General features: G+C 53.4%; 1 protein-coding gene across 1 annotated transcript in view; it reads right to left on the reverse strand.

Annotated features, from left to right (window-relative positions):
• LOC119106192 (dipeptidase 1) overlaps positions 1-14,850 on the reverse strand; it is a 136,037-nt gene extending 121,187 nt beyond the window's left edge. The window contains exons 1-2 of the mRNA XM_037229797.1: positions 14,788-14,850; positions 14,404-14,589 (exon numbers count right to left, since the gene is read on the reverse strand). Coding sequence (XP_037085692.1) covers positions 14,404-14,589; positions 14,788-14,850 — 249 coding nt within the window. The remainder of the gene's footprint in view (positions 1-14,403; positions 14,590-14,787) is intronic.
• Between the last annotated feature and the right edge of the window lie 9,485 nt (positions 14,851-24,335).

The raw sequence follows: 24,335 nt of genomic DNA on the forward strand, positions 1-24,335 counted from the left end.
TGGCTGATAAGAAGACAGAAGGCAAATTTGCCCGATGAACTAGACCAGTCTGTTTTGGATGGCGGGTTCAGGGCACTCGCAACAAGCTCTGCTCAGCAAATGCCCCGAAGACAAAATAATTTATGCGAAGCATCCGAGATAAACCACTGGAAGTTATTTCGTCTAAGTCTGACCAGCGCAGTGCTCCGCGCCTCCACATGCGCTGAACTGTCTGCAGGTCCGGCCGGGCCGTCTCACGTGATCACTGCTGCTACCGGGCTGCGGCCTCCTGGCTGTGGAGGCCTTCCGATGGTCGCCAGTACTGCAGCCTTCGCGGGGCTGCAGTGCTCACGAGATGCATGGACCTGATGTGGCCATCGGACCTGACGCGCGGCCATCGGAGGAGGCCAGGTTGCCGGCCTTCGTGTACTCAGGTGGCTCTTACGCTTCTGTCAGGTGGTACTCGCACATTCGTCGGGTGGCGGACGAGCACCTCGGTCAGGGGTTGTTGATTGGTGGGGCAGGGGCGGCAGTCCCCTCCACCTCGAATTTTCATCATTTCCCTAGCTGTCTCCGGGATTTATCAGTGATAGGCGTATTTCGAAGAGTGCCAAAGATTAAATTTGGTTAGACACAGACTTCAAAGCACATCAACCACAGACAAAGCAAAATGAAAACGATGGGTCCAAATCAATAGCTTCATTCAACAATTGCACAACACACACTCCTCTACAAGTTTGATACAATGCAAGAGCACATACTACAATCCTGACCGACTTGGGCTGTTCAGATACGTCGACTGCTTGAGACAAAATTAGGTATGTCTTATAATCGGAGATCATATTAAGTTACTGACCATGGCCTATGCAGAAGTGTTAGGCCAGTAGCGTCTATGCATAGCTTAGGTTTCATCTAGGGCTTCTAGGCAGGTGTCTTAGTTGGCCCATGGGTCAAATTACTTTTTACGTCACTGTCGATAAGACAGTATTAATAGCCTTATTTCTCGTGAAATGGCCATGAGAGTGGAGAGGTAGATGTACTGATATTCCGGCTACATGCCTTTATCGAAATGGACATTAACCAGCATTACTACGAAAAATTACTTATTCTACGAGCAATAAGGCTATTAATACCGCCTTATTTATATGCATAATGCTCCTCGCAACTGTACGTAGCAAATTTCGTTAGTTTAAGTCACTGCCCAAACTAATTAAGTTGCACTGCATGAATCACGACGTGGAATTCTCCTAATCTAGTTGTATGAAGACGGTACCAGTGCAACACACTAACCGTGACCGGTGGCTCCACCCACTTTCTACGGCACTCCCATTCCACCAATTACCACCTTTCACTGATTTCGGACGGACAGACGGACAGAAATCACGCATCGGACTGGTCAGATGTCGCGTGATTGCCGTAGGGTAGGACAGTTCAGGCTTATTGGCGCGTCTAATTGGTTAACGACCGGAATGCTCAACTGTCCAAAGAACGCAGGCTATTCAGTTACTTCCACTACCAGGCTGGACAGACTGTAGGCGTTGCGTGACAGTCGAAGGTCTCATAGGTTTCTGGGCGTCCCAACTTAAAGGAACTGTGCCCGACGACTCGTTTTCAGAACGGTTATAAATGGGTCGTTTATCAACAACCGTAGCAATCATCGCTGGTCTCATGATCGGGCCAGTGAATTGCGGTTAATCAAGGTCGATCGGTAGCGCTCGATATTACGTGCCAGCGCAGTGCAGTCGGCGCGGTGCAGTCGGTCGAGGGCGTCCAATAGGATGCAGTCGGCTCGGTTCAGTCCGTCGGTCCACCTCAGCGCGCTACTGTCGGTGCAGCCGGCGACAGCGGCATAACAACACAAATCGTTTGGTACAGCATGGAAAGAAACGGGTTTTAAAAGCGGCGTTTGCGGCTGCCCTCATCTTGCCAGAAGACCCGCTAGCACTGGGTGTAGTTCACCCAGTGCAGTGAGCGCCGCGCAGTCAGCGAGCGAGAGCGACACTGCAAACGGCGCGCTCCGTCAGCCACGCAGTGGCCGCGCTCAGACACACTAATGCATCCACGATCTTAACTGGGTCCCTCCTTATCTTATGAGCCCGTCATAATGAGTTGAACTAAGTGTTCCCGGCGCGCAGGAGCGGTTTGATTTCATCTTAAGCGTTACAGAGTTCACTGTGAACACCAGTGCCATTGTAACACTGATTCGTGTAAAGATACGCGTGCTAACGATTGACATTGCTTCCTATGCGGCATTTTTTGTTTTTTGTTTTAATGCTTCACTCTTGTTTTCAATTTCAGCAATGCAGATCGATTTGGATTTTGCATGTTGTGCCGAATTTTCATATCTGCAGCACTCCTTATCTTTTTAGGTAAATCCGTCTCAGCGACGTCGGTCGGCGCCCTTGCGAAACCTGATCTGCCGCCGGTCGGTCGCCGGCCGGCCCGCGGTCGGCCGGCGCCCCCGCTGGCGACGTCTGCACGGCACCATCAGCGGCGATGGGCTCGGACAGGGCGTTCGGCTCGTGTCACGGTCGGCTGGCGCCCCAGGACGTAACTCTCGCCCGGGGCGCGGGCCACGGCCCCCAACTGCACAGTGTCGGCGACGTTGTCTCATGGCGAGCGAGCGCCGGAAAGGGGAGGGGAGGGGAGCGGCGGCGGGGAGGTTTTGTCGGAGGACAGGCGGGTCTTCTTTGGGCTGAAATAAAGGAAAGGCACACGGGAGAGAGGCCGAGGAACTTGCTTATCCGTTATGGACTAGGGAGCTTGTGAACAACAATAACGAAATTTATATTTTGTCTCGAACAAGACGCTACGCTTTACTCACGCGAGTTCATGATCAAAATGCAAAAAAAAATCGTCGAGCTGCAAAATATCAGCCACCTCAACATTCTTCGACTCCGGTTTTCTTTAAATTTGGCATCAGATAGTCCGTACATTTTGTTCGTAACCACGATACAAGGTATGTTAGGCCACGATTCCAGACACCACTCATCTTATCCAGAGAAACAATTTCCTTTTCCAGGCGGCTATCTCGCTTCGACAGAAGCCTGCACGTGCCTCCGAGCTCTCCATCAATGCTGCCGGGGCCTCTTGTCGTGAGTCCGTGCCTCTGGTCAACACTTCACGGAGTCATCCAATTTCACCTGGCCATTCCAGGCCTCTGAGTCTGACGACGCGGGGATTTACGACGCAGCTGGGCCTGCCGCCGGCTGACATTCGACACCGGAACACGACACCTCAGGTGAGACGGCTCGCGTTGCCGCTGGCCGGCCGCGAGCGTCGCCTGGGGTGAGAAGGCTCGCCACTGCCGCTGGCCTGCCGCGAGCGACACCTCGGGTGAGACGGCTCGCGTTGCCGCTGGCCGGCCGCGGGCGTCGCCTCGGGTGAGACGGCTCGCCACTGCCGCTAGCCTGCCGCGAGCGTCACCTGACAACACACCACTGGCGTCTGAGCGTCACCTGACATCACACCACTGACGTCTGAGCGTCACCTGACATCACACTACTGACGTCTGAGCGTCACCTGACATCACACCGCTGAAGTCTGAGCGTCACCTGACATCACACCACTGACGTCTGAGCGTCACCTGACATCACACCACTGACGTCTGAGCGTCACCTGACATCACACCGCTGACGTCTGATCGTCTCCTGACATCACACCGCTGAAGTCTGAGCGTCACCTGACATCACACCACTGACGCCTAAGCATCACCTGACATCACATCACTGACGTCTGAACGTCACCTGACATCACACCGCTGAAGTCTGAGCGTCACCTGACATCACACCACTGACGTCTGAGCGTCACCTGACATCACACCACTGACGTCTGAGCGTCACCTGACATCACACCGTTGACGTCAGATCGTCTCCTGACGTCACACCGCTGACGTCTGAGCGTCACCTGACATCACACCACTGACGTCTGAGCGTCACCTGACATCACACCACTGACGTCTGAGCGTCACCTGACATCACACCGTTGACGTCTGATCGTCTCCTGACGTCACACCGCTGACGTCTGAGCGTCACCTGACATCACACCACTGACGTCTGAGCGTCACCTGACATCACACCACTGACGTCTGAGCGTCACCTGACATCACACCGCTGACGTCTAAGCGTCACCTGACACCACACCACTGACGTCTGAGCGTCACCTGATATCACACCACTGACGTCTGAACGTCACCTGACATCACACCACTGACGTCTGAGCGTCACCTGACATCACACCGCTGACGTCTGCAGATGCCTATCACTCATCTGCCAGCTGTGGCCCCTCAGCCCCGAGACAGGCCGAAAGATTAGCTAATGAATCAGGCCGCCAGTCCGCTTCAAGCGCCACCTGCAACGATAATGACGTTTGCGCGACTTTGTTCCGGGCCATTGGTCGGCTTCATTATATGACAGTGGCTGGGCCCCAGGCGCTGTGCCGCACAGCGGCTGGGGACGGCGCCGGGATTGGCTGTCATAGAGCACCCAGGGCCACCGCAAACGACGCTCTGGCCTGGAACACGCCGCCGACGTGTCCAGGCGGCGGCGCGATATCCGCGGCGTTGATGTCAATCGTACCCAGGAGACGCTCTGTCTCGGCGATGGCGGCCGGTTGGAATGGACAAAGGCCTCCAGCGTAGCGCAAGGCGGTGCAGTAGATCTCAACTGCCCATTACAGCTGGAATATAACGGGTGCGCAGCATGGAAAACGATGCTGTTTGTTTCCCTTATGCTGCCAAGTGCGTGTTTTACGCACGTCCTCGAAAGACCTAGGGTTCGCAAGGGTTCCTTCGTGAACGTCCAGCACGCACCGGGGGGCACGCACGTCATTGACACAGTCAGTCCCCCCCCCCCCCCCCCCCGTCCCGCTCGGTGACCGCAACGCACTAGCACAAAAACGCCTCTGTGCCATCCGGGCTGTAGGTATTCATAAGCCCCGGAAACAAACACAAACATCAGCTATCGACTGGGAGAGTGTTTCTTTGTTTATTGAGCACTTCGATTTCCGCTTAATTTGTCTAAGACCAGACGCGACCAGTCACAAATATTATCAATTACTCGCCGCTTCAGAAGTAGATTTTAAAATCCTAATGCAACCAGGCGCCTATGTGTAGTTCACCGTCGTTGGTAACCAGTGCGGAACTCCGTAGTACACTCAGCGCTCCCGAAGCTCGTCCGCTGCGTATCCGCTCACAGAAGGCATGCAGCATCCCGCGGACCCTCAATCACCACTGCCCGACTCGCCGCGCGCCACCAGCTCCATCATCTCGCTCACGCCCGCCAGCGAGCCCGCTGCGGCCATCAGAGCGGCCGGCCGGCCGGGCGGCCGCGGTCAGTCATCGCCCGGACGCGGAGACAGGCGACGGCCGCGCCGCGCCGTCCGTCACCGCCGCCGCCGGCTGGGCCGCCGCCGCCGCTCTGATGAAGCGTTCCGCTGTGGTGGCTTGAAGGGGTGAGGGGGCGGGGGGGGGGGCGGGGGGCGAGGGTCGAGTTGGAACGGTACGCCTCCGGTCTCTGAGTGGTGAGGGGAAGTTTTGCGCGGAATTTGAAAGCATGGCGGCACAGACGGGGTCAGCGTCGATCATTTAATGAGGTGATTATAAACGAAGATTTTTGTTTTGGAAAGTCAAGACGCATGAACTTTACATGACAAGCACAACATGATCTCAATTGGTGTTAGAAGATTTCACCATGCGTTGCTTGTTAACTTGCTAATTAAGATGATGTCAAAGTGAAAGAGGTTGGCAAGTCACCTAACCGAAGACAGCCCTAGGTGATTGCTGAAAATCGGTAGTGTGCTGCCGAAATAGTTAAATTTGGAAACAGTAACGCATATTACCTATCTAATAACACAGAGTGTGCCATTCCGACATCGATGAAAGAAACCATTCAGCCCAAATAATGTAACTGTACTTGATCCAAATAAGGGCATGGTAAGGTTGATAACGTACAGCATCATATATGGATCACTCATACTGAATGAAATCATTTCATAAATCCTCTCGGCTCTGAACGAAGCTGAGTGCGTGAGATTTCATCACCCGCGGGCATACTGCGCCGCTGTGCCTGGAGCACTGCGGAACAGCCTAGCTGCCAGTTGCGCTCAGAGCTAGGGGCTCCCAAGCCTGGTGAAAGCGAAAACGCGGCTGTGAAGAACGCTTGGAGTCAAAATATGGGCAAGAAAACGAAGCATATAGTTCAGTCCGTGAAGACCTATGTCGTGTAGCAGTGGTGAAGTTGGATGTTATCTTTTGCGCAGCCTTTGGCAAGTTACGTGGCTAAAGGGTTTGAAGATATTGAAGCAAACATCAGATGTTGTGAAACAAGCTCACTCATAACTATTGGTATACTTTTTAAGTGGAAAAGGCCACTGTAGACAGACAATTCTCTGTTTAGTAAATATGTTCCTCAATACTTCATGGTTTGATTACGTCATCGTATCTCGCACAACATTGACTGGGAGCCAATATACGGCCGTTGATATCTGGAAATCGCGCTCACAAGCGCAGGAGCGGAACGCTTCGACAATAATACTTGTTTTGGCCTTGATCGCCGCATGGCTTATGAAATGGCAGGATTGGAATCACGTTTTTATGACGTCATAAATTCCAAGACGTCTTTGAAATACTCTCCGCGCGGAAATAATTAGACCTTACCCCACTTTTGTGGGCGTGTAGCTCAGAAACTGAAGGGACTTAGGTCGTAAGAAGGATAGGATTGTGAACAGCATCAGAATGCCTTCAAGATGGCTATTTAAATTGGAAACCCGATATAAATGCGGAACAATGGCTTTAAAACACTATCAATCGTACCATCAGCGTCAGGTCGAGAGCTGCCCATTTACCCAACATACAGGGTTGTCAACAGGCCTCGACCGTTGCTAAGTTTTGCTATGTAAACAACTATGACTTACTGCACATACGCCGGCTCTCGGCCGGCAGTATGCACTCGACGCTAAGTAAATACCACCTGAGCATATGCCTACAATGACATTAGCAATCAACGCATGTTTTAGCCCCCATCAACGACAAAAAGTCAGGAATGGGCTTCGTCAGCAACGTCACAGGTACGTCATGCCGGTACGTCATGGGATAAATGGGCTTACACAAAGTGAATGGGTTTCCACTTGCTAATGAAGAACAGGGCCCACAGCGCACAGGGACGCAAGCTTTTGACCCACCAACCCACCTCATCTGACCCGATATTTACCACGTTTTTTCCTACGTTGTGGGCCAGAGTTCGCAGACCTCTGCTGGTTAAGAACTTTTCGACAACGGAACGGGAACATTGTTCCTTGCGCTTAGTGCCTACCGTTCTTGAAATATTAAAGTAATAGTGATATCATAAAAGATAGAGCATGGTAAATTTTGTCTAGTCAGCAAAAACCCGTCAGGAAAGATGATCAGCTAGAATATGACCACATATAGCGCATCAGCAATGCGGCTAGGATGGATTGAGCAATTTTAAATCAGTTGTGACCATTGCGGATAAGAAGTTAAGTCGAATGGATGCCCAAATTATCAAAGTTTAGCCTGATGTCACTGAACAGAAGTTAAGAAGCCAGTCCATGCAAATATAGTAGCATACTGTGATCGGTTATTAGTGTAACGGTGAGATGCAGATTAATTGAATTCCTGCGTCGCCGACCGTATCCAGAATCAGCATGAATGATGCGTGAGATTACCAGTACATAATTTGGTTTATACCGCTCTAGCCGAGATCAGTGATGAATGCAGCTTAACAATTGTCTATATGACTTACCCAGTAGACAAATCTGTTACATTTTGGAGAGGATGACTATAGGTCCCTCCTCCTCCTCTTTCTCGCGTCAATTTAAAACTGGCATTACGTTTGCGGTTTACAAACAGTAACAAACTGTTGTTAAGAAAACTTCAAAGCTCATATACTTTTCGATCTCTAATGCTCCTGTCTGAACCTGCCATAATTTCAGGTAAACAAGCAGGTTCTCACCAAAGTACGCTGAAAGTAAACTTGATGTATGTGTTTATGCATTAGCATAGCTGTAGAAGAACAAAAGAGGAAAAACACTAGCCTTCCATAATCGTCTGCGGTTTATGACGAGTTTGAATGCAAGGGCGGCGGGCATTTGCAGGCTTGATCCCAAGCTGGTCGGGTTGGGGCAGGCAGCGAACAGACATTTCGGAAAAAGTTACATCAATACCGCCGACTGCAGGTTGTTGCAGCTTTGGCAGCATCGCTGAACGCTGCCGACTGCCGCCTACGGTACTCTGAGACACAGATATGTCTGAGGGAAAAACGGCACTTGTGAGATCGAAATTGCACAGACAGAAGAGCGCATGCTGTACCGCGTGATCATCAACACGCTAGGGGACAGAAAAACGTCTGGCGCCGCAGTTGGTGTCGACGTGAAGCGCCACACTGCTGTCATTGGTCGGCGTGCGCCAGCGCCGTCCTCCGCCCACCATCTGTCGTCAGTCACACACGTCTGCGTTTTACAAACCACGTGACCTTATCCTCCAGTGCCCCTCCATCCACCTCCACAAGATGGTCTCTGGCGAGACATTTTCCGCCTCAGCCATGAAAACTTCGCGGGTAATTCCTGACGCCGTTGCGGAAAACGCGCCAAGACCTGCGATTGACGCCGCGACGCCGTCTCGTGACGGCGCCCGCAGGAGCCGTCGGAGTAACAGGACGCGACTGATGACGGACACCGCTGCGGCCATGGTGTGTCGTTTCGGCGGGCGCGAACGGCAGGAGCGGGCGTCTCGAGCGAAGAGGTGCCACGTCGGCCAATGAATGGCCACGCGCCGTGCAGGCCCCTGCCCCATCCGCGCCCAGATGGTGGCTTTGATGCTGCGGGCGACCTTCGTTTGCATGAGAATGCCATGGGCAGAGGTCTGATCATGAATGAATACCGTGACAGAAATATGAGGAAATGGTCGTGTTTGAGGTCTATTTGGGGATTTGCCACTCCTTGCTTCAAATGGTTGTGCCCAATAGGCCAAGTCATAGGTACTGGATTCCACAGGTGTACGTACTCCTCCACATTGTATTGTATTAGTTTATTTCTTTCAGTTCCCCCGGAACCCTTACTCATATCACAACTGTTTTGGTATTACGGATAACACAAGTGTCTCCGAACAGCGATCTCCTGCCTAAATTATTCGCGTGACAGGCACTAATGAGGCCGCGACCGGGCCGAATAAGCGACGTTTTCAGGCGCAGCTTCTTCGCGGCGTGCGATTCTGCGCCTGTTGTTGCAGAGCCTCGCTCCTCCGTCAAGCTGCAGGTGACAGTGAGGTGTTAGGCCGCCGTGCGGTGGCGAGGAAATGAACAAACTTTATATCACGTTATCACCCATCATCATTAGCATTAAGCCATGTTTACCGTCGCCTCGCGACCCGCAAGTTTGGAGACAGCGCGCCAATTAGCGCACTTCGGGCCCGGCACGGTGATTTGTTGCTGAACTCCGGCGGACACCAGGTAACTCCAAGCGGAGATTGTTTTCTCGCCAAACTTCAAAGATTCCGGGAAGATCCCGATTGAGGATGATTGTTGATTGGCGGCTGGACCCCTCGGCGGGAGACTTTCAAATGCAGTTTAAATTGACTCACGGGTTTCGAAGAACAAGCTGTAACGACTTCACTGGTGTGCGATCGAATCGAGTTGCGAAAATAGACTAAACCGCAAAATTGGAGATCGCTGCTGTGTTTTTTAATCACACGATGCTAGCGGCCGCCTCGGTGGTCAAGAGCAAAGATGCTGGACTCGTGCTGGACGAGGGCAAAAATGCTGGACTGGACGGACCCGATGCAGAACTCGTAATCTAATGACACCGAGCAAGAGTCCCAGGAGGGGACTCATACTGACCCAGTGGACTGGCCTTGCGTTGCGGTGCAGGCGTTGCGTTCCAAGCGTTGCTTGACCCAACTGATGTGGAAAGTTCAGATGGCAACTGAGCGGAGGGTCAACTCGGCCTGTGGCGATCTTGTATTTTTTTTTTCATTCTGCGGCACAAGAAACCTCCGCATTCCTCCCTAGATCGGATGCAAAATTACACAGGTGGCAGCATCGGCCCATCTTGGGGGAGGGGGTTCAGGCTGCACGCGACACGTCCTGATGGCAAAGCGATCTTTGCTCGAATGATATTGATCAAGTCTTTGGGAGTGAGAAACCTTGGAGCCGGCCAATGGGATGCGACATCTTCACACCTTGGTAAACCGAAGACACCAAACCAGTCTTCCGAAAGACAGCTGAAAGATATCACATGATCAAAACCACTACAGAGCGAACTCACCACGCAGCATTACCCTCACATTTCATGTCATATGTGCGAACAGCGCCCACCTTAACACACCCAATCTCGCTCGCTTGGGAGTATTTCTGCAGCGGAACAGCCGCACGACACCAGCTCCATCACAAGCGCTCCACAGCCGCTGGCTCGACCGACCGTCTGCGTCCGAGGGGAAAGCCAAATGAAAACCGCTGTCCGATGCGGTACAAGGAAAGCCAAACGCGAAAATCGAACGGAAAATAAGCTTGGAAATCAGGCAAGTGCTGCAGAAGCCAGAACTAAGTCCACGAGCGCTGCTGTGCTTGAACGCCGGAGGGGCGACAGTCGCGCACACCAAGTTCAGGAGCGCTGCTGTGTTTGAACGCCGGGGGGGGGGGGGGGGGCGACGGTCGCGCACACCCAAGTTCAGGAGCGCTGCTGTGTTTGAACGCCGGAGGAGTGGCAGTCGCGCACACTCAAGTTCAGGTCAGTGAGGAGCAGCGAACAATGAACAACCAACAAACGACAGGACATAGCAAGCGAGCGTGTCCAAAGCCGCTGTGGTGACTCTAGTGCAGGGACGAATGCTTTCACCCTATACATTGTCCTATCGTTGTCGACTGAGTCAGTAATAACACTCCGATAGGCCGATTGCAGCAGCTACTAAGCATTGCCACCACATAAATTTCAGCTCGGAAGAAATTTCAACATATCGATGATGTGTCCTTGAACTCGACCGACCTAGGTCTGACAACACACAAGTACCAAAGCTCCTCGGTTGAAAAAGTTTTTTGCACTTTATCGGGACAGGAGGCTCCACGTCGGGACGGAATTCCTAATCGAGGCAAGAGTCCCTACATGGGAGCAGGAGTCCTTACATCTGGCGGGAGTTCTCACATCGAGACAGGAGTCCCCACATCGGGATAGGAGTCCCCACATCGGGGCAGGAGCCCCTACCTCAGGGCAGAGGACCCTAAATCGGGGCAGGAGTCCCTATATGGGGACGGGAGCCCCTACATCGGAACAGGAGTTCCTAATCGAGGCAAGAGTCCCTGCATCGGGACAGGAGTCCCCACATCGGGGCAGGAGTCCCTACACCGAGGCAGGAATCCCTCACTCTCGATTCTCTCACCAGGTACGGTGCGATAACCACACCAGCCGACGGGCTGGTGGGCGCGTGACCTCTTTTAGAGCATCTCATTAAGTGGGGCGGACATTTCATATTCCATCTCCTGCGCTTTTAAGAACTTCCCATCACAGTCTTGTACACTACCTCCCGCGTACTTAAAAGCCGGCTGCGCAAACATATCTTGAAAGCACATGACAATGTTGACTAAGCAAATGAATACTCTGTTTATTTTAGGCTGGCTCATTCATTTTCATTTCCGCTGAATGCGTGCTGTTTTTGAGAGCATGTGGCTTAACACTGCGGTTTATTATACGTCTGAAAGGAGGTTCAAAATATTTTCAGTGTGCGGAGTTGCTGAGCGGGCTCGTGCTCCACGTCAGTCTGACATCCGAGCCTACGTTGCCAGTCTGATAGTCTGATACCGTGTTAGTTCCACTCCAACTGTCAATGAAACCTTCCCAGACCGAGCCAATGGGAATACAGCAAAGGATGGGATGACCAATGACCTGAACTGGAATAGGAGGCAGAATACGAGACAGATGACCAGCCGAAAGATGCCCGGGGATCATTCTCCACCGCCCCACCTCCACCCCCATACATATTTCAGCACGAAAGGTCGGATGCAAAGTGGCACGAAGACGGAGTCGGCAGGTCACCGAGCACGAGTCCGTCAGTCAGGCATGTGTTTACTGTGTCGCACCGAAGCCCAGTTCACACATGAACTGATGTCCGGCGCCGGGTCCGGAACGCTGCTGCAAACGATGGAAATGTCTGGAGGCCCAGCACGAAGACCAGAGACGAACGAGGGAACGGGCCCGGACCCAGTGCGAGCCGGGGCGCTCGCCGGCCGGCCTCGACACCCCAAGCATGCCGTCCGGGCTCGCACACTCGTTCGGCCGAGCGATAAACTTGGTTTATCCCGTTCGGCTGCGCCTGAACAGCCTTCGGAAGCGTGATCGACACCACCAGAGCGTGCCACATATTTGAGGTGTATTGGCGAGGGAATGTAGCAAGAGAGTCGCAATAAACGTACACCAACTTCTTAGTGAAGAAAGGACTGTCATCTGAGTGTTTGGTCCAGCATTTTGTTTTGTATCATCAATTTTATTTTAGATGTTGGGAGTGCGAGATTAATCGTACAAAACATGCCAAGCTTACAGAGGTTTTCATGATTTCTATGAAAACGGCCGTTGTTGGTTTTTGGTGGGGGCGCGTGGTGTCAATGCAGCGTGCATTATTAATGTTCCTTCGCAGCTAACATGCAACAACTTTCAGAAAACCAAGGTTTCATGGCGATGGGAAAGCGGCATCACATCGTGACCAAAACAGGGAGGCGAATGAAGTTTGTCGCCGTTGCTCTGGTCACTTATGAATAATGAGGCGAAGTCATTCTTCAGTTTCCGCTCACTCCTCCAACGCTTCCTTAACCGAGGCTGGGTGCAGTCAGAGTCCCTTCTTTCCAAGTTTCACGCTCTTCCAAGTAGCGTCACACGCGTCGGACCTCCCTCGTTCCTATTATCACTTAAAACAGAAGTGCTTTGCAGCACCGATGCGTGAGATAAGGCAATGCTGGCAAAACGACGGGTAACCTACAGCGGATAACAAACTAACCGTGACGTTTCCAGCGCGTCTGGAACAGGTCCGAGCGACCAGGCACCAGGATCCTGGACCTCCGGACTCCGGACACCAGGACCCAGCACCCCCGAACACCAGGGCCCCGGACACTCGGACACCAGGACCCCGGACACCCGGACACCAGAAACCCGGACACCCGGACGCCAAAACCCTGTACCCCGGACCTCCGGACACCACGACCCCGCACCCCCTGACACCAGGACCCCGGGCCCCAGGACACCAGGATCCCTGGACCCCCGCCCGGACGTCCGAACTCGGAGGGTCAACTTGAGCATGGCCGGGTGGCTGTCCGGCGTCGGGGCTTGGAAGCCGGCCGGTCGGCTCATGTGGGAGGCGGCTTTAAACTTATCACATTGTCAGAATGCACGTTAAGCAGCATTAATCAAGCCAACATCATGCTCATGCGGTTCTTTAACTTTAGTGGAAGGCAGCATCACACCGATGCATCACTTCACTCGCAAATTCACTGTCTCTTAATACGCCCTTAATATCATCTGAACGACTCCATTAAGCAGCAGATATAATTTTGCTAGACTGAAAACAGATCTAAAAAGCCGAGTGTTCCGGGTGCGGTTTGCCAGCAGTCAAGACGGGCTTTGTTGTACCGTCCTGGCAGAGAACAAAAGGAGAGCCCCGGCGGCCCAGCCTGCCGCGAATGGCTGCGACCGCGAGGCTATGACGGCCCTCCAGAGCGGTCCGTGCCGGCGCTGGTCAGAGAAGGTACTCGGGGGAGCACAGTACCGCCTCTGAGCATGGCAAGACACCGCGGCCATTAGCGTATTGGGGTCGGAGGTCGGGTCAGCTGAGGTGGCGGGTCCATTGGGGGAACGGGCAGCTTTATGAGAATTTTATGGTAATCCAGGAACTTACTGAAGCATCGGTACCATCATTTTGGCTGTCAGCCACACAAAGTGCGAAGTTGCGGGTGTTCCGCGTATCGATAGTTCTTCATAATTTGCAGACGATACTGCGCGCGGAAACTTCCGTAGTTGAGGCATTCATCAGCCCAGAATTGGATCTTTTCAATCATACACCCATTCTTATGGCGTCATTCGTCAAGCCATGTCTTAAACGGAATGCTTCTTTCCTGGAGCCGTTTAGATACGACATCTCATTGAAAACGCTCGCAGCCACTGGGAAGCGTGTCAGAGCACATCTATATATCGCACTGTGCACAAGCATATCGCACTCAATTCGCACGCACTGCCTGGTTTTCCTTCCCTGGCCGCGCCGTCTCTGGCTGCGCCGAGCCAGCCGCGCTGTGACATGGCGGACCACGGACCGCGCCCGCCTGGCCTGCCTGCGCCCCAGACAATGCCGGCCACCGGCGGTGGTGATCCGTCAGCACCGCCCCCCGCCCGCGCACCGGAAATGGCCCGCTTCCGGCGGGGCGGCGGCGAACCTACCTGATAGTTTCCGTAGCCCATGTGGTCGCAGTGGCAGCGGCAGCTCTGCAGGTGCTCCTCCAGGTCCGCCGGTATGTCAAGCGCACAGTCGGCCGCCGGCGGCGGCGGCGCGTCCTGGAACGGTAGCACGTCGCACACGTCGTGCACGTCCTGGAACGGCCGCACGTCGCGCGGCGGCAGCGCGTCCTGCAGCGGCAGCAGGTCCACGCGCCGGCAGTCGGCCGCCGCCGGCGGCGGCGCCCGCAGCTGCCTCGTCTCAAAGAGCGGCGAGGCGCGGCCGGATAGCAGCCGCAGCGGCGTCAGCTGGTGCGCCTCGAACGCCGGCGAGCCGCGCCCGTGGCAGCGCAGCGGCGTCAGCTCCGGCTCCGGCGAGTCCGGCAGCACGGCCGCCTGCCCGTTGCACTGCGCCCACTCGACGGTGGCGCGGTGCGGACACGAATGCGCCATGCTGCGGCCGAGAGGTCCGCGCGCCTCGGCGCGCTGGGGCGAGCAGAAGAGCGGATGCCGACGGCGCTAGGTGCTGGCCGCGGCCGCGGGCGCGCAGACGGACAGGCGCAGGGTGAGGTGCCGCATGAACAGTCGTACACGCTCACAGCTGCGGGAGTGAACTACCACTGTTGTCGACACCTCGCTCTAAACGCTCAAGGAAGTATCTGAAATCGCTGTATGCGTGATCTAACCGTTGAACATCCAACACTGAAGTAGACAGCACCGAAACGCGGGGAGTGGCAGTCTACCGCACTGTTTCAGAGCACGTTACACGAAACTATCCACGGAAAGCACAACGAAGCGACACCCTTACGATTCTTGCAGCGAGTGAAATCACAGTACACAGTTGTCGCTGCGTTCTCGCGCGCCTTGCAGGACGCAGAGGCGCCCGGCGTGGTGACCTCGGTCCACCTCTTCACCCGCAGGTCAGCGTCACGCAGCTGGACAACGCGGGTAACGCCACTCGCGCCCCCCAGTCGCCGCCGTGCGCCGGCACACCCAGTAAGCGTTGGTTTCCCCGTCGACCCCGACGAGCCGGAGCCGCGACTGCGGCGGCGGCGACGGCGGCCGACGGCGGCGCAGCGGCGCGACGGCGCGCTGCCCCCCTCTGCGCCAACAGGTGGCCGCGTGCGCCGGCCTGACGGGCGCGCGCCACCGCCAGGCTGTGCCGAGCGTGGTCATGCGATACGGCCGGCCTGTTTTCTCACCGTGGCCAGCCGTTACAAAAGCGTGGAAGCGGTAATGACCTGACGTGTTGTGCTCTGGTGAGAGAGAATGATTGGCTCGGAGGGGATAAGGCGTGCACCGCGGAGTAGACACGTAGATCATTAGCGGCCCAAATGAAGACCAGGGAGTCAAGCAGAACCGGTAGCATTTTAGGCATCGTGAAGGGGACGGGTCGGGTGGGAGCGGGGAAAAAATAGTAGGTACACTTTGTAAAATACATATTTCATACAATCTATTTTTTTCAGCTTGCGCCGTTACGCTCATTAGTGCTCTTTCTCACCAGACCGGCTTTGAAGGAATCATTGAGTTTCAGCGGTAAATGGCGGATACCTAAGGCTTAAAAGGAAAGCCACGTTCTGCAAAAGAATTCCTTCGTTTTTGCCTGATTGTTTTAAACAACAACCGCTGGCTAGATAAAGTACATACCTCAAACAACCTAGATCCTTTCGTTCCCAAGCTTACAAACACCCCACAAAAATAGGGCTAGATGACGAAACTCTGTCCATCCCTCAACAGTCGGCGGAATTTTGTCTTCTGGCCGTCAGTCGAAGAGAAGAGTAAGCCGCCTGAGAAGGCTCATCGCACATCAAGGCGGACCCCAGCGCTGCTCGCGGACCGAAATCTGTCGGCTGGACTGGTGGCCGGGGCGAACCGAGGCGCGGCTTCGAGTCCGCAGGCGTCTGAAGCATGCTCACGGCTCCCAGCCAGGTCAGTGTGAGGGACCGCACTGTCCCTCACAGCTGGGCAGCCTCTCAGTGAGCCTCTCTTCAGACCGGCACCGCCAGAAAGCCGGGCATCAGGGTCAGAGACTGAGGTTCTGCTGCGAGCCTCGTCAGCACCTCAGGCTCTGCCATTGAGGTGTCGTGGCGAGCTATACGAAGACGGAAGCTCTGTGATAAGCTGGGTCAGATACACGTGGCGAGCTGTGACCCAGCTCGTCGCGCGTCCTCTGCTCCAGACAGAGGCTCTGTGATTAGGTGGGTCAGAGACACGTGGAGAGCTGTGACCCAGCTCGTCGCGTGTCCTCTGTTCCAGACAGAGGCTCTGTGATTAGGTGGGTCGGAGACACGTAGCGAGCTGTGACCCAGCTCGTCGCGTGTCCTCTGCTCCAGACAGAAGCTCTGTGATTAGGTGGGCCTTAGACAGAGACTGTTTTAACTGAGTATGATACAGGGGTTCTGTAATTAGCTGGGTCTGAGACACGTGGCGAGCTGCGTCAGATACTTTGGTCCCAAGCTGAGCCGTGCTGGGTCTGAGACACGTGGCGAACTGCGTCAGAGACTGTGGTCCCACGCTGAGCCGTGCTGGGTCTGAGACACGTGGCGAGCTGCGTCAGATACTTTGGTCCCACGCTGAGCCGTGCTGGAGGATGGGGTCCCATACTGTACTCAGCTTCACTAAAGACCGTGTTCTTGAGGTGAGCTGCGCTGCAGACTGAGGCCTCTCAGCGAGTTGCTGTAGAGGCTGGGGTGCGCTGGTCATTTATGTAAGAGGCGTGCGCTCACGGCGGGCTGTGCTAAAGATCGATCCTTTCGTGATGAGGTATCTCGCCGAAAACGCCCACAAGTGGGTCGCGAATACGCATCAGAGGCTAAAGAGCTTAGGCTGTTCTCTTGATGAAAGGAAAGATCAAAGTCAGCGCCATTTCGTTTTGTAATTCAATTTGTCACACTCAGGTGGACGAGTGTGGGGCGTGGCAGGAAACCGGTAAAAGGAGCATATACGGGCATATGGTGACTTACAGTAACACCGCAGCGCAAGTAGTTATTGCAATCTGCAACAATCCAGCTCTTTCGTTTTCCTGCTTGAGAAGATGAGGTTAACCAACGACAGGTTTCGAAAAATGCACGATATGCGACGGTGTTTTCTAGCACGGGTCTGACGGAGCGAAGTCTAGATTCTGACTGGAAACAACAAACATACATGCTATCGATTTAAGGCATGCAAACAAAAAGCTATGGCAAAGACGATCTGAGGGGTTACCGCATCTACCAGCGACATACAACATACGCTATGCTCAAATAATGTATAAACTTTAAAAGCAGATGAAAAACAGTAGAAGACACAAAACAACTAAAACACGTTTAGCTCTTTCTTCACGTGCGGCTGTTATCCTACAAGGTTGCGCACCATAATGCAACATAATGGTGACTACCATGCGTGCAACTCGCTCACATGTGCTCGTTCGCCAGCCTAACAGGCGACCTTAGGGCGGCCGCGGTCCTGAGCTAGCTCGTCGCCCGGGCTATGAACAATAAGTTTGCTGATGGCGTTTGACTACCCGGGCTCAGCATGCTTTCGTCGCCTGCGAAGTTCCCCAATAACCACCGACATTATCGCTAGTTGGATGATTGTGTGCAGGGTTCACGGAAGGAGCCGGAGAGCGATGCTGGAGGAGATCGCAGTGTTCGATGAGACGTGCTGCGCAAGCGTGCGGAGAGTTGGCAGAACTGCACAGCCAGAGTTTCATTAATTATTTAACAGAACAACTGATAGACGGATGATATCGGTAGCTGGTGCATTAGCTTCGCGTCGTCTTTCTTGCCATCGGCCCAGCTATTTCCGACCACAAACAATAGCGCACATCCACCGCCTGCCCCTGACACAACAGATTCGCCACTGAGTGATATCGCCGCCCCGACCGTGCTGCGCGCCAGAGAAGGGCCACTGAACGGGCGCGGCCGCGGGGCTTCGACCGTCGCGCAGCTCGCGCGCCGCCAGCGCCCGGGCCCGGCGCCAGCGTCCTCTTCTGTTCGGCGTGAGCAGCGGCGCGCCTCGGCGACAGACCAAGAGCCGCCGCCCGGGCATCCGGCTAACGAGCGAAGCCGTCCTTGGATCGACAGCCGTGGAGTGATTGACGCAATATCCCGCCACTTTATCCGCTGCCACGCGACGCCGCGGCCGTCTGATCGGGCGGGATCAAATACCATCCATCACGCGGCCCGGGGGTCAGATGAAGCGCCGCGCCGGCCCGGCCGACGCCGCAGCTGGCCGGCCCAGACACAGCCGCCTGCAGGGTTTCCGGGCGGGCGGCCGGGTCCCGAGGGTCAGGCGCCCAGCGAGGGGCATGTTCCGGCGGAATGGTGGGAGGGGCAAAGTGGTCTGCTGACATCGGCCCCACGTAACGCCACAGGGTCGACGATGAGTTTGCTAGAGCCGGGGCGGATGCCGTCTGCTTCCATGCGATTCGGCTGCCCTGGCCTGGAGTTAACTGTCCCGGTCGTGACGTGCCGTGACCCTGCCGTGGCGTGACTCTACAGTGATGTGACCTTGCCATGACGTGACCCTGCCTTGACGTGACCCTGCCGTGACGTGACGGGGCCCCGCTGTGACGGCACTGACCATGGTTTGTCGTAGCCTAAGACGAGGTCTCTTCTTTGGCTTATTGGCCCCTGTGGCCAAATACACGCAATTGCCCCCTCCGCCCGAAATGTCTCAGCAGAGCCTTGACGCCATATAACTCATTGGTGTACGCCGACCAAGACATCCAGGCCAGGAGCTGCCCATCTAGAGGAAGCTTAAAGGGAGAGTTCCACATCTGTGCAGGGTTTTGTAGATGGCAATTTGGAAGATTATTCCCTGGAGGTCATAGGAATGCCCTGTAAAAAACTTCACATCTTGTTTCTGAGCCAAACGCACACGTGCCTGTACAACCTATTTCGCACCGCCCATTTGAAAGTCACCGAGACACGCATGACGTCATAGAAACGTCACGCAAATAACGCACCTCATTGGCTTCATTACACTTGTGGCTACAACAATGTGACCTCTGAATTATTCATGCTTGCAGTGGTTCTGTGTCAAGTGTCCCAACAAAGATCTGGATCACGAATCACGTGATCGGGACATTCGGTGATCAATGACTTTTTGCTGATAAATAACGCAGGCGTTTGGCAACCACCATTCATGACTCACATGAGGCTGAAGAATCAAATAACTTGAGAAAAGCGCCACGACCAAACATGCGCAAGTAGCTGTGGAAGGCACCATGACGGACAAAATATGCAAGAACACCTCCAGAAAAGGCAAAAACACGTGTGCATGACGTTTGCACGAAACATCTGCACGCATTTACCACTAACGGTACACTGCCGCACACAGGCAGCTCCGCCACGGCCAGTTTGGCAGAAACTTTGACGTCATAAAAGCGTTCCATGATGGAACCGAATGCATGATTAATCAAACACGTAACCACGCCGTCACGCATAGAGGAGCATGTTCCGTAAATAGCGAAATTGTGTTAGGGCAGCATTCCACTCCAAGCATACCAAAAGTTGCAAATAAGTTGTTTTATCTTAAGTAATGGAAATTGCGTTGGTATATTCAAACATGGCACAACCCCTTTGTAAGGGGTCAACGGTTATCACCGAGATTTCCTGTGACCGTACCTTAATGTGCAATGTTGGCTTGACAGCTGCCCAGACACTAATGCATATTCTAAAATGCCGTACAGCGGCGTTTAACCTCCCCCTCCGCTCCCGCTCCCTCCGGCTCTGTGCGCCCCAAATCCCACCGATGCTCTGTGCTGTGCTGTAGGCATCATCAGACAGCAACAGCCTCACTGCGCAGCTTTCCAGCTCTCGGTTCTATGCCGCACAGCGGCGTGCGCATGCGCACCCACCGGCGAAGACAACAGGGCAACAGTCTAATAAATCCTGTGCAAGCGCGCCACATATTGGGAGGCGTGCCTGGAGGGTGAGATACTCAAGACTGACGCCATGTCACGCGTGTACGTCACACATTAGCAGGGAAGATCAGAATGTGAGAAAATCAAGACACGCGACGTCAAGTGTGCACGCCACATTAGCAGGGAAGCTTGGAATGTGAGAAAATCAAGACACGTGACGCCAAGTGTGTACACCACACATTAGCAGGGAAGCTTGTAATGTGAGATAATCAAGACTGACGCGTTGTCAGGTGTGTACGCCACACATCAGCAGGAAAGCTTGGAATGTGAGATAATCAAGACTAACGCGTTGTCACGTGTGTACGCCACACATGAGCAGGGAAGCTTAGAATGTGAGATAACCAAGACTGACGCGTTGTCACGTATGTATGCTACACATTAACAGGCATGCTTGGAATGTGAGCGAACCAAAACTTTCGTGACGTCACGTGTGTACGCCCACACTGCCAGACGCCGACTCGGAAGCGTGGGCCGCCGCCGTATCACGTGGCTCCGAAAATGGCACCGAGTGAGGTCCGGAGAACACGACCCAGCCACGCGCTGCCTCCCGGAAATCCTGCGGGGCATCATGGCGGTGGCGACGCATATCATGGCTAATAGTTTTCGAATGCAACTTAATTAAATTTGCTTGTCGAGCAAGTGCAGAGGGCCAGCTCTCCCTGGCGTGATAAATGCATGAGATAAGATAAAAGCAGCGGCAGATGCTGATGGTTATGTAAGCATCGAGGAAATGAACCAGCGTCTTCTTGGGCTTGGAGCGGTAAGTAGACTCCGCGTCTGCAGCTCCCGAGCTTTTGACATACTCGCCAACTGTGTCAGGATGTGACGTTTCGGTTCGTGCGGGCTCACTGCCAGTCTCACATACCACAGCACCGAAAGTTAATCACCGTTTTCAAACACAGCTGCGTTACAACTTTTACCCATGCAATTTTCAATTTCTCTCCTAGTGTAACACACCAATTTGCAGCATATTTATGAAACTATTGTCGTCCAACCGGGCGGGCTGGCCCGTCACGTTGTTTCAAATAAGGAAGATTACGTTCAGAACATACCACTATTTATTTACATCGCAAAAACTTGAGGTCACCAGAAGGCATCGCAATATGTATCATAACCTGGACCTTAGATGACCTTGTAGTACAGTCTGTTTGTACGACACTGATATTAATAAACTGCTACACATTCGGTGTGACAAATTTAGATAATTGTTAAAAATAACTCACCATTGCCTCGTGACAAGGACATTGTTTTCTTACGACGCGTCAGGGGAGAGGGGGGTGGGCAAATTGAACCCCCCGAAGGTTTTTCCAGAATGGTTTCCGAACGGCGCGGCGGAGCCACACCACCTTTTGCAACCTGTAGACAATTAAATACCGCATTGTTTGACATCACAAATTCAGATGTACCTTGTAAGATCGCTGACCTACGGCAGGTCAAAGTCAGGCCCTGGTTTCAGCGTAGGCAATTTCTAGGGAATTCTTTAATCTGATCCAACAACGGAGTGTTAGATGAAGCCATACATCTCTGATATGCTTTCTTAGGCAACCCAACAGCTGAATGAGCAAATTACATTGACCTAAGGTCAGGTATAAAGGCCACACCATGGTCAAAACCAACCTGTTTTGTTGCTGTAGAGCTTGCTGTATGGGATAGTTTCTGGTGCTCATTTCTAGTTTATTAACAGCAAGAACCGCGTTATATATCTTCCATGGACTTCTTAAAGGTCAGAATAGGTCATTGACCTAAAATGACCCAGGTCAACATTTTGTTTTAGGAACATACTGCCCAGCGTATCTTTGTCGCTTAGTCAAATGCAAAACACAAAGCAATCTTGTATGATTTTGGTCACCTTGACCTTAAAAAGGTTGAATAAGGTCGCTGACCTTGAATGATAATGTGACCTTTTGTTTAGAAACGGTTATTTAGGTTCTGGGGGCACTTTTGAGATCAACCTGGAACTTGACCTTCTTTGACTTTTTTGACCCAAAGGTCATGATCAAGGGACAAGAAACTTTAAGCTAAGTGAGTTCACGTACAGGTCAACCCACCCCGTAAATTTGGTGTCTCTAGATTTCTTAGTTCTAGCGATCTGAGGGGGGTCAAACTGACCCCCACCCGAGCGAAGGGTATCTAGCCGGCCACCCGGGCGCGTGTTAAGCTAATGGGTGCCGCAATTCTTCCGTGTGGGTACTTCAAATCTATGCATTGGAGCATCATGTTGTGAGGTAAGCAGACGGAGATGTACATATATTTGGTATCCGCACAAAATGTGCAAATTAGATATCGTGCATGTACGATGATACGTACGGAGGGGAGGGGGAAGGAGGGTACTGAGCGTAGCCGAAGCGTTGCAAGGGAGAGGGATGTGTAGCGAGCATAACGTTAGGTTAAGGTGTGATTGCAAACCATGCTTAAGTGTTTCTTTGATATTTGTAAACCTTATAGCCGTTGGCTTCCTCCATGATAGCGATGCACCCGTCTAAATTTTGCACCTATAGGTCAATTCGAAGCCAAACAGACGTTATGTTTTTGGGACGTTACAACCACCTGATAATGCCCTTATCAGGGAAGAAGGATTTTCGCCCAGCGTAACATGGGTAGTTAAAAAAAGACCAAAAGGCGTAACGTGCCTTATGGACGGTCCTGAACTTTCTGGAACATGGGCTGCCTTTGGGCCGCCAGAGGCCCGCACGTTGTAATCGATGAGACGGACAATTTCACGTTTTAGGCAATAATGAAAGAAGTCAAATTTTGGGGAAAAGTCAAATTTCGGCCGGATGTTGGTGGCAACAAGTTGGGCTGTACGAGAGCGTCACGCGACCTCTCGCTCAGACATCAGCGTGTCGAACTTGAGACGGGTTTCGGAATGGGGAGCGCTTGGTTGTTATAAACACAAATCGCCCGAAGAACGTAACAGATCTTCATCTTCGCTGCACGTTTCAAGAGTTAGCCCTGTCACGTAGCGAAGCACGCCCGTGAACGCTTGTCAGAACTATTTCTTAGCGGTGCAATATTCATAGTTCATGTTGTAAAAATATGGCGTGGTCCGTCGATGCCCCGTTTCCCATACGACAAATGCACCGCTATCTTACATTGATTTCAAATGAAAAGCTATTTTGTGGATCGCAATGCGCCCTGTGGGTACACACTAGAGGCTGTGCAACTGTCATTTATTATTTACTGGGGGTTTCTGGCGCGCCGACCGCAATGGTCATTTGGCTCCCAGTGTGCGACTGTCAGCTTTTATTGGGACCAACTCCTCGAATCCGATGAATATCCACACATGATATCTCGGATTTCAGCGTGGTGCCCTTCATCGCGCCTTCGCAGGAAGCCACTGTTTGTTGCCACAGTGGCTGTCGACAGGACAAGGCGAGCTGCAGCACGTCAATACAATGGCGGCGGCAACGGTCTCATCCATTTCCTGCAGCCGCAGCGCCGACAGCGCACCGCACGCCGCCGCTGCGCCAGTCTCGCCGCTTCCCACGGCGATTTGCACAGCGAGCCGCGGCTGAAACGCCGCAGACATCTGAGACGGCACCAGCTGAGCGCTTCGAAGCGCGCCACCGGGGCCGAGACGAGCTGCACTTCCGCTTCGACTGCGCCACTATCGACGCTTCGACTGCGCCACGGACTGTCGACGGCCGGCAATAGATAGATCATAAAAGAACAGTCCAGCAGGTCGTGTTTAAGGTAGTAAGTGGTCGATTTAAGGTGTTTTTTTTATTAATATTGATGGCTCGCAACAACACACACAATAACCGCACCGACGACATATCGCTGTGGGGTTAGACAAGTAGAAAGTTGCAGAATAGGTGGTCTGCCTACATATTTGTCAGTCATCTTTTGCCGACATTTTCATTTTTGCGATGCAGTAATTCCGGACAATTTTCGCGTGGGCACGGGCACAATGGCAGATAAACAGGTATGCAGGCATGCAGGTATGCACGGGCCCACTGGCAGGTAAGCACGGGCTCAATAACACGCAAGCACGCGGCGGTGGTACGGTCATTATGACAGCATTTAAGTG

Source organism: Pollicipes pollicipes, unplaced genomic scaffold (assembly GCF_011947565.3).
Source record: "Pollicipes pollicipes isolate AB1234 unplaced genomic scaffold, Ppol_2.1 Scaffold_6138;HRSCAF=7277_pilon_pilon_pilon, whole genome shotgun sequence".
Lineage (NCBI taxonomy): Eukaryota > Metazoa > Arthropoda > Thecostraca > Pollicipedomorpha > Pollicipedidae > Pollicipes > Pollicipes pollicipes.